This window comes from Sinohyriopsis cumingii, chromosome 16, assembly GCF_028554795.1.
Source record: "Sinohyriopsis cumingii isolate HCF-2022 chromosome 16, ASM2855479v2, whole genome shotgun sequence".
NCBI lineage: Eukaryota > Metazoa > Mollusca > Bivalvia > Unionida > Unionidae > Sinohyriopsis > Sinohyriopsis cumingii.
The window spans coordinates 86,435,395-86,447,281 of NC_142976.1; the positions used below are offsets into that span (position 1 = coordinate 86,435,395).

General features: G+C 34.6%; 1 protein-coding gene across 2 annotated transcripts in view; it reads left to right on the forward strand.

Annotated features, from left to right (window-relative positions):
- The window catches only part of LOC149780951 (palmitoyltransferase ZDHHC3-like), a 73,604-nt gene extending 62,246 nt beyond the window's left edge, over positions 1-11,358 (forward strand). For both annotated transcript variants that reach the window (XM_089938051.1, XM_089938053.1), the window contains one exon: positions 7,672-11,358. In XM_089938051.1, the coding sequence (XP_089794177.1) occupies positions 7,672-7,830 (159 nt within the window). In that variant the 3' untranslated portion in view covers positions 7,831-11,358. The remainder of the gene's footprint in view (positions 1-7,671) is intronic.
- Positions 11,359-11,887: the final 529 nt, after the last annotated feature.

Sequence of the window (11,887 nt, forward strand, 5' to 3'; positions counted from 1 at the left end):
ATATTTCAAATGAATATTATAAGTGTTTCATCCCATTCCCACCAACTTTATCTATTTATAAATCAATCAGACAATGTTGAGACAACAGCTGATTGATCAGAATGAGTTTGGGGTAATGGCCTAGAAATGTACCACTTGTTGTGGCCAATCAGTAATCTTCCTCTTCATGGCACTCCTGTGTGGCTCAGTAGATTGTCAATTTGAACATAATGGATCAATTAATATGAAAGTTGGTGGTAATGGAGACGGTTGGAATTCTTTCAAATGCAAGTTGCTGACATTTCCTTGTGAAAAGTTATTACATACTTAAACAAATATCTGCATGCATCTTTTCTTTAGTGTGACAATTTATTAAAATTAATATAAAAATTCATATAAAAAATAATGGTGATCTGAGGCAGGCATGCGTAACAATGTCTGACAAAACAAAATTCATAAAGTTTTGGCATACTCAGTCTTTTAACTTCTCCAATTCTACCTAATAAAGGGGTATTGGCCAGAGTGGCTGAGTGGTCTAAAGCACTCTCCGTTAAGGATCACTGCCATCTCACCTCTGTCTGCATGGGTTTGAGTCTTGGATTCAGCCAATGTGGGTATGTGATAAAGCTTGCCAGTAGCTTTTCATGGGTCGGTGGTTCTTTTCAGGGTTTTCCCGGGTTCTTCCTCCACCATTAATACTGGCTGCCATGTATAGCCTGTTGTGTGCTGAAAAATGGCATTAAACCCTACAACAACAACAACAACAACCTCATAAAGGTTTGTGATAGCTCCTTGAAAAGGAAAATTATGATACCTAGATTACTTAAAGGTTTCATTGTAAATGGGATGACCACTCAGAAATAAAATGTTCTGTGTATAGCTGCAATTTCTTGCATTACAAAGTTAAAACATTGTTGCGTATTATATATTTATCTTGGAGACATGTATGAGTTGTTGTTGTTGTAGGGTTTAACGCCATTTTTCATCACACGATAGGCTATACATGGCGGCCAGCATTAATGGTGGAGGAAGAACCCGGGAAAACCCCGGAAAGAACCACCGACCCTCGAGAAGCTACTGGCAAGCTTTCTCACATACCCACATTGGTCGAATCCGAGACTCGAACCTACGCAGACAGAGGTGAGATGGCAGTGATCTGTAATGGAGAGCGCTTTAGACCACTTTTCATTGTTTTGGCCCAATTAACGATCAATCTTAAATGTAGCTTGTAAGTTAAAGTGTAAGCCGGGTAGTGGATAAGTGTACTGTGTTGAGTACATGTATAATGAAAACAGTGACAAGTAACTAAAGTAGCTCACTTGTCCCAGGGACAAGTGCTTGGGAAAATTTTTCATGTGTCCAGTCAGTGGCAGATGCTTATCTGTTCTTAAGGCCAAAGTTGTTCAATCAAGATCTAATCATGTATTTTTTAGTGGAAAAATCTTGGTCTGTACTTAAAGCAAACAGCATAGATCTAGATTCCAAGTGTCTTATTCAGTGGCAGATCATGGTCAGTACGTCAAACAAACAATGTAAATCCATGCCTAATCATATATCATTCATTGGCCATCATTGGTCTGTTGTTCAAGTAAACGGCGAGGATCCAGATCGACATGTTTTTGTTTTATTCAGTGGCAAGTCTTAGTCTGTACTTCTTCCTTTAGGATGGTGGTTCTTCTGGGGGATTTCCTGGGTTCTTCCTCCTCCAAATATACTGGCTGTCCTGTATAAGACTGTCAAGTCCAGAAAAGTGGCATTATACCCACAAAACCAAACTAAACTTCAAGCAAACATTGTAGATCCAAATCTATGTGCATATTATTTAGTGGTAAGTCTTGATCTATACTTCAAGCACACATTGTAGATCCAAATCTATGTGCATATTATTTAGTGGCAAGTCTTGATCTATACTTCAGGCACACATTTTAGATCCAAATATATGTGCATATTATTTAGTGGCAAGTCTTGATCTATACTTCAGGCACACATTGTAGATCCAAATATATGTGCATATTATTTAGTGGCAAGTCTTGATCTATACTTCAGGCACACATTGTAGATCCAAATATATGTGCATATTATTTAGTGGTAAGTCTTGATCTATACTTCAAGCACACATTGTAGATCCAAATCTATGTGCATATTATTTAGTGGCAAGTCTTGATCTATACTTCAGGCACACATTGTAGATCCAAATATATGTGCATATATTATTTAGTGGTAAGTCTTGATCTATTCTTCAGGCACACATTGTAGATCCAAATATATGTGCATATATTATTTAGTGGTAAGTCTTGATCTATTCTTCAAGCACACATTGTACATCCATATCTACATGTGTATTTTTCAGTGTGAAATCTTGGTCTGTACTAAAAGCAAACTGCAGATCCAGATCTACTTGAATGTGCTTTGGTTTGTCATTATTAAGTGGCCAATCTCGATATTTATCATATACCTATCCTATCAATTGTCTAACCAAGAATGGACCAGTGTATGTGTGTGTGTGTGATTTGGACTTTAATGTAGCTTTAACAATTTTTCTGTCATATTGCTACAATGTCGACAGTGTGGCAGTTTAAAGTGATGTCTAGCACTGGGGCATCATGCCGCAGACATGTAGCATGATGACCCACCCAGTCATATTATCCTGACACCAGGCCTGCCAGTCCTGACACTAACCTCTTAATACTGAGCACCATATGAGGCAGCTGTTAGTACCATTTTTTAAAGTCTTTGATATGACTTGGCGGGGGTTCAAATCCACGATCTCCTGCATCTGATGTGGATGCTATAATACTAGGCCACTGGAGCAGTCACTTGACATACAAATGAAAATGTAAAATTCTCTTTAATAAATCTGTATCATTAAGTTCCAGTATTTGTTCAATCCTGCTGTAATTAATGGTCAAAATATTGCTGTCGTTCAGATGCAATGTCCCGATCACAGCCTCACAATGTCCTGCCAGAAAAGGTTCAAACACTATCAGGCAGGTCTTGGATGTGAACTTTTCAAGTTATTCAGCTGGTGAAATCTCCTGTGGTGTAAAATTTGACAATTGCACAATAGCTGTAAATCACACATACGGGTCTGCTACCTACATGTATCAAGGAGCTAGTGTTATTAACAGTAATAATAGTGAAAATGAGTGACTGTTGTTACACACAATTTGTTAATAAAACATTTATGCACATATCAGCTGTTAAAAAATTGAAATTCAGTTTATAACTTAAGATAAATAATCAGAACATCATCTGCCTTTTCCATGAAGTCAAAAAAGATGTAATTTGTCACCATTGTGAACAATATTCCAAAACTGCTTTCATTCACAGAGAGCAATATGGCTGCAGAAGGATACAAAGTCGCAGTCTAGACATTCTCAGCATTTGCTGTCAATACGTATTTGGTGCACTCCACCAGTGGCATTTCATTGGACACATCAAATTAATGCTTATTCTTACAATTAGTTCTGAGGTTATTTCACCACCTGTTTGAAATGGCATGGCAGTGTTCTGATCATTAAGATAAAGTTCATACCAGACAAGTTGAAATGTTAAGCACTTCCTTTTTCTTGAATTTATATGAAAATTGATTGGTATGAAATTAGACTAGTATTTCTGTGTAGATTCAACTTTATCTTTTAAAACAAACATTGAGATCTGTCATGGCTCATTGGTTAGCATGATAGACTCAGGTGTGGGTTCAAGTCCTACCATCTAACCAACCCGGGTCAGCTGCCGTGGTGTGTCCTTAGGCAAGATAGTTTGCTCCAATTGCCTTGGCACTAAATAACCTTCTTATGTAATTTCCATCTCATATCATCCATATGATAAATGTTAAAGAGAAAATGGGACAAGCCTCCTCCCCATCTGATCCCATTTATATCTTAAAAGACATATGACTGGGCATTGCGCTATCTCAAAGAGAATAAGATGGCTATACCAGTGACATAAAAGGTGAATAATATAAGCAGAGACATCCTTTTCCAACAGTTTCATAAGAGTTTTTTATCGCAGACCCAATCAAGGATCTATAAAACGAGTAGCTACAGAACTAGCATGAGTTTGAAAGTATTTAAAATTAAAGTAGCAAGTGTAGTAGGTGTGTAGTTATCTTTTTCCATGATATCAACTGATAAGGGAATGAATATAACATTAGAAAAAGTGTGTGTGTGTGTGATTTGGATTTTTAGTATAGTTTTAGCAATTTTTCAGTCATATCACTATGATGTCTGCAGTGTGGCAGTTTATAGTGATTTCTAGCACTGGGGCATCATACCACAGACATATAGCATTATGTCCCACCCATTCACATTGTCCTGACACCAGGCTGACCATTTCTAACACTAACCTTTTAATGCTGAGTGCCAAGCAAATCGCCTGTTAGTACCAGTTTTATAAGTCTTTGTTATGACTCGGCTGGTGTTCAAACCTGTGACCTCCCACATCCAAGGTGGATGCTCAAACCACTTAGGCCAAACTCACACCAAATCAGGGGTCATTCTAAAGTTTTTGAGGAGACTGAAATTTACAAAGGATATGACATGACAGGATTAGACAATACAGATGGATATGGGTAACAGAAAGTGAATATGCCTGCTCCATAGGTATGACACGACAGGATTAGGCAAGACAGATGGATAGGAGTAACACACAGATGGATATGCCTGCTCCATAGATATCACAGGCCAAGGTATGAAAAGAAATGAAGTAATGGTGAGTGGACCATGCTGGATGCAATGATTTTAGTTTTTCTTGCACCTACTTAAAATTGAAGAGATTCAGATGTGTTGATATAGATGTAAACTGTCAGTATAGTTGTACATTTCTTAAAGAATCTGCACTAAAAATCATCTAAAATATTACTCATTGAAAAGTATACAATTTGTCCCACCCAGTCGTATTATCCTGACACCAGTCGGATCAGTCCTAACACTAACCTCTTAATGCTGAGCACCAAGCGAGGCAGCTACTAGTACCAGTTTTTTATGTGTTTGGTATGACTTGTCCCGGGGGGCTGTTGATTCTGTTTGATCCAAATTTTCTGTACAGATTCATAAAACATTTTAATATGGCTACTCCAGACTGAGCATGTAACTCCTGATTTCTCCTGATTTTGAAATTTTACATTGGCCTTTGAAATCTTTTGACAACAGTTTCAGCTTTTCATATATTAAGAAGTAATAGTTTTAGGAGCAAATTCACAGTACTCAAATGGAAGCATTTATTGTACTTCAGATTCCAAATTCTTTTAGTACTTCTCCAAGCATATTATGTGAGCTACTTGCCTTTATTCTATTATCTGTGTCCACAAAATGTGTGCAGGTATGCTGGTAAACACTTAAACTGGCTCTGAAATTGGCAATAAATAAACTGTGTCAGTGATTACCAAAGTTAACTCACTCTCAGTTGTCTTTCAGAATTTTGCAAATTGCAATTTTTATTTACCCAGAGTTGTATGTGAAGGATACTTAAAATTGGAATCAATAATTTCTCTGAAGATTCAAGAAGTAACATTGAATATTAATAGAAAGGATTCATGGGTATTATTGAATTAAGATATCAGACAACAATGTATGACTACATTTTAACATTAAGTCATAGAGTTCTTCAAGTTTCAGTGGCTTAAATTATGTAACATCTAGATTTCTTATGCTTAAATTACAATCCTCTTGCTAGATGGCCCAGCATTTTCATAATAAACTGCATGTACAATTTATTTATGGTATATAATTAATGAAAATGTAATAATTTATTTGTTCTTTGTTTCTTGAAGTACAAAAAGAAGTCAAGATTGTGCTATTGAAACTTGTCCATATTCCCTGCCTGTTCATCACATAGAACATTTGAATAAGGTTTTTAAGTGACATGTAAAGTTAAGATGGATGGTCTAGGTCTATGATTTTATATAAGAGTGCACAGATAAAGACTTTTTTGAATTAGTTGATATTTATTGGTCACTAATTACAACCATAATAATTCTATCTTTTTCTGCATTGTACTGCATGTAGAGAGTTGATGGGGAATATCAATCTTCTTGGTGTATATTTTTAATTTTACATGTCACTGATATATTTCGTAATAAATTCTCGGGATTCAAGCCATATTTGGAATGAGATTTTACATGTAGAAGACCTTGAACAAGTTCAGATTTTCACCTTCTCCTGCCAAATGTTAATAGTTCAGGCCTCTGTTCAACTTAAAATTGAGTCAAAATTTCATTGCCATTCTCTAAGTTTTGATTGACTTCATGGATTCAAGTCAAATGTTAGAACTTTCTTATATTTATCACATTTATTGCATGCAGAATGAGGTACAGTAAAACCTGTCTTGAATGAATCTCTGCTATGAGAGACCACCTGTTTTGAGAGACCAAATTCTGAATGCATGGATTTATTGATTATATAGTGTTAGGACTTTTGATAAGAGAACATCTGTCTGGAGAAACCACATTTTGTTAGTATATGGGGTGGTCCTAAATATCTAGGTGGGGAAAGAAAGATTATTGAATTTTGAATTCAATTTTCAGAATAGACTGTATATATTCATGATCGTTAATTAAAGCCAGTTAAGATATACAATGAGAGATAACCAAAAAAAATAAGTATTTCAGGATAAAAGTTAGAATGTATATCAATTATAATCAGTCATAGAAAAAGAACAACCTCATCAGAAATGAGAAATTTCTGGTAGAAGCACTTTCAGTAGTCACAGATGATAAGAAAATCTCCATGCCCTGTGTACTTGGGAGGTAATAATGGAGTGCTTGAGCATGACATAGGGACATCTGTGATTGTGTCCCTCTCACCATAAGGGTCACTTAGTCCTCACTATAATGCCATGGCTTGAGCAGCCACAATTATTTAAACTGTCACATTCATCTGAAATAATCTTTCTTTAATTTTTTGCATCTTTTCAGTGCAAAATTTTTATGCAGAAGGCCTCTTCTTTGGAACTTTTTCCAGATTTTCACATTTCAGTGGAAATTGGTAACTCTATTCTGGTGAATATAGTCTGACACTGCATGTAACATTTGATACAAACTGAAACAAATACCATATGTACCCACTTAAAAGTCAGATCCAGATGCAAACAAGATAGACCCCGATTTGTTGTCACATAATGTTTCAACAGATCAGGGTGTGTGTTGTTTGTTCTACTGATTACTCCTGACAAACTGCATGGACTAAAATTTGATGGTACATAATGTTCCGGCAGATCTTGGTTATTGCTGTTGGGCTCAACTTATAAGCAAATATACATGGTTTATGCAAAATAAATTATTAAAATGCATGTTGTTAATTGATATTAGTATTAAATTCTATTGATGTTACAGTAACTAATGCAGACATTTACTGTAGGATTTTCATAATGGAAGTCGGCACATATTCACCAGAATAAGTGCACATATGAAAACTGGAGATTCTATAACCATTGAAAGCATTTTAAGGGACACAGATTGCTGTCAATTCATTTGTATCCATATAATCTATCTGTGGAGAAAATACGAATGTTTTTCCCAAAACCATGGATTTAAGACAGCTTAAAATATTTTGTTTTTTGTCTTAATTTTAAAATAGGATTCCCATGAAACTAAATAAACTCCCAATACTGGCTGCTTCTCAAATACTTTGGTGCTAACCTTCACTGGATTTCTTAGTCACTTTTCTATATCCATCTCTGTTCTGTCTTCAGGGTATAGAGCAACTGAAGAAGGACCGGGGAAGCTCGGAGAAAAGGTCCTACTGGCTGAGCATCAAATCTGTCTTTGGTCATCCATTCACTTGGCGATGGTTCTCTCCCTTTGATGCACCAACCTCTTATTACCAAGAAGCAAGGCTTTATTCTGTGTGATGGCTATTCTTCTTAATTATAAGACTATGTGTGATATAAGCATACATTTTATCAACAGTGTCTTGGTAGCACCAAAACTTAGAAGTAAGAAATATTTCTCAGTAAAATGTGGCATGCTCTCTCTTTCCATGCTAGGACAAACGGTAACCAGAAAAACTGTATGACGTGTGATTGGCTTCATCAGCGTAGTGGGTTTTTTATGTACCAACTTGTACAATGTGTGATTGGCTTCATCAACATATTCGGTTCTTATGTACCAAGTGTATAATGTGATTGGCTTCATCATCATATTGGGTTTTTATGTACCAACTGCATGATGTATGATTGGCTTCATCAACATATTGGGTTTTTATGTACCAACTGTATGATGTGTGATTGGCTTCATCAACGTATTGGGTTTTTATGTACCAACTGTATGATGTGTGATTGGCTTCATCAACATATTGGATTTCTATATACCAACTGTATGATATAATTTTTGTATGTATTTGAACTAACTAGGGATTACTCCAGTCTCAGCAGTTATTAAAGTTTCACAGTAGTACATGTTTCAGTTGTGCCTAATATTTTCATGCCAGAATATTGCTATATAGAAACTTCTGTATGTCTTGATTCAGAAGAAGTGGTACATATAATCATGGCATCAATTCCGAAGATAGCATCTTCTGGGATTACTTGCTGTATGTACAGTATTTGTGTTGTAAGTTTTACTTTTGTTCTTCTTGTGCTTATTCTATGTATGTATAGATAGCACATAGCCGGAGCAGTGTACAGAGTTGTCCTTGCATTTGGAGGGAATTTTATTGTAATATTTTAATGTTTTTAAAAAATGTTTTGACTAGCTTCAAAAACAGATGAGCATTTGAGCACACTATGACATACATATACTCAGAGATATGTATGTGTGTGTATATGTGCATGCATGCAAACATGAGCATATGTGTTTTAGTGCAATAGACATGCTATGAAATGCTTTTGTCAAGAGGATTTCGGTGTATTATGTTAAAGCAGAATATATATATATATATATATATATATATATATATATATATATATATATATATATATACACACACACACAAGGAAATCTTGAAAATAAAATATTATAGTCATATATATCCATTTTCTGTATACTGAATAATCTAGGCAGCTAATATCCAACATGTTTGCATAATCAGGCCTATTCCAGATAATTTTACAAATCTCATTTTGAACCATTAGCTGTTTTAAAATAATGCAATAGCATGTGCTAGTTGAGTGCATTCGGTTTGAAGTAAATTAATTTTTTGATAATTTGTAAACAAAATGTATAGTAATTGTTCCAGAAAGATTAAGAAATGTGTATGCCTTGCTTTGTTTAAACATGTGCCTTGCCATGTTTAGACACTTGCTGGATCATGCAGGAATATTAAAAAAATTGATCCACAATGTTTTACTTTTGGTATTAAAGTCTTCCTCAATGTTTTGACAAAATTAAAACTTAGAAATCCATCTTTGATCCCTAAGTTTTATGGCCCTGATAATGATGACCAGCAAGGAATAGTAAGAACAGTATTTATTCAAGAAATTAAGTTCCAGCCTCCTCTATTTCAAAACAATATTTGCAAATATGTACAAGAGGTTATGGAAGTATATTGTTTACCCTAAATAGTTGAGACTGACTTAATCAAAGATCTTGACATGAATTGAAAGCATGTTTTAGAAAACTTATTCTCACTTTATGAATTTTTTTACACTTAAAATATCTTAGTGAAATAATACATGAAGCATATTTCATAATAGTGTTGTTGGGAGCATTTGAAAATTTTTATTAAAGAGTGGAGCTTTTCAGTTGCTTCATGCACATGCTGATCTAGTTCTGAATTATTCATATGATGAAATTACTTTATTTTTTCGTAGTGCTAGTATACATTCCAATATTTTTTTCTGAAAATGTGCATTCCATGACAGGTACTCCAGGGCATGCTTTTTGTATAGCTAGGTTAATTTAATAAGAGATTGTGTTCTTTCTTTCTCTCTCTCTCAGCCTGTTGTGTCCTAGAAAATTCTATATTTGTGCTAAAAGTCTTCATGGTTAGATTTTGATATCAGATTTTTACGCAGCTATTTATCCTGTACTAGCTTTCACTGTTTTGAGGAGAGAGAGGGAGAGACAAACAAAATGTTTATGAATTTCTGAACATATATCAAGTAAATAGTTGCATATTTTTGCCTTTGCTGTTTAAATTATGTGTATAAACTAATAGATTGCTTTGACTTTTATAGTTATGTTTTGATATTGCCTGTGTATTTTATATTGTTGAATAGCTCATTGATTCCACATAGTGCTGGTGAGTGTATGTGTAGTGCCCAGTGTGAGATATATCTGTGATGTTGTATGCATATCTGCAGTTACTTTTATATTACATACTTGGTTTTCAGTTGTATAGACATTGTTGCCCATTAGTGTGAATGAGAGATAATGTAGTTTCGTTTTGTTCCTCTGATCCAGAACTGAAGACTGTGCCTGTTCCAAAGGTTAAACTAAACAAAAATTGAATTCAAAAGTGGAATAATATTTTTCACTTAAAAGAAAAGAAGGAAGGGTTTATTTTTTATTTGTTGATTTATTTTATTCATCTATTTATCAGTACTTTGTCCTTTTTTATATTGTTTTTTTTAATACTTTCAAATATTCAGATTCATTTGTGAATTGAATTGGTTAAAAACTGAAAAAATAGAATAGGATATTCAGAATATTATTTCAGTAATTTAATTATCAGATTAAGTGGTTTGCAATGGAAAATAGTTATCCTAATTTTTCTCTGAATTTGTGTCCTAACTAGTTTTTGTTTTTTGGAAATGTTTTAAGTATTCATCCTCCACTTGTATTGTGTTGAATTATTAATGACTTTATATCAGTATTGTAACATGCATTTTTGCTATGAGAATAATAAGACCAACCAATTTTCATGTTTATTTAGAAGTATGTTTTTGAATGTTGTAACTTTGTAATAGTTGTAAACTTTATTTAGTTTGGTCTGGTGTTTTACCACTCAGCAATACAAATAGGTTTATTAGTGCCAAGCTAAATGGAGCAAAGTGCCTTACTCATGGACACACTTCTGTAGCCAGTCTGGGCTCATCTCATGTCAGGATACAAAAACCCATAATCATTCAGTTGCAAATTTGGCACACTAACCAATGAGTGACCATACATCAGGTATATTGTATCCACATCCCTGAACCTGCAGAGGGTATAGTTGTAGACATTCACTGCTTTCCTGTATACAAAACTTCTGTTAAAAATTACTATTTAAGTCATTAGAGACAGGTGCATACAATTTATATTGATTTTTAACATAAAAGATATTTGATATCAGTATGTTGCCTCATCTTTTTTACGTTGACACCATTTCTGAAAAGCATGGATAATCAGCAAAATGAATGCAGTTTTACTTTCTTGATTTTATCTGATTAGTCAAGATAATTGCATGAATGCTACATCAAATCAGTCATTTCTAAAGTTAAAAGAATATCCATGGTTAATATATCCTTTGTTGTTAATTTTATTTAGAAGCAATACATAGCTACTGTATTGTCAGTTTGTTTGCTTGTATCTTTTGCATGTGACAAGAAAACTTGTGCACCTCAAGCAGGACAAGAAAACACAAAGAGTAAAGGTCTTTGACCTTAAAAAATATTTGTTATATTCTAAGCTTCCAAATGAATCTTTCTTTCATGCCCAATTTCAATACCAACAGGTGAATGCATAGCCATTTGTTTCTTCCTGCTTATGCTTGGAATATGGTTGCAAGAGGCCACGGGTTCAAACCCATCAAATCATACCAAAGACTTATTAAAATGGTACTAACAGCTACCTTGCTAGGCGCTCAGCATTAAGAGGTTAGTGTTAGGACTGGTTGGCTTGGTGTGACTCCATGGGACATCATGCTATATATCTGCAGCACAATGCCCCAGTGCAAGACATCACTATAAACTGCCACACTGCAGACATCATAGTGATATGATTTAATTTTTTTTAAAGCTACCTTAAAAATCCAAATCACACACACAC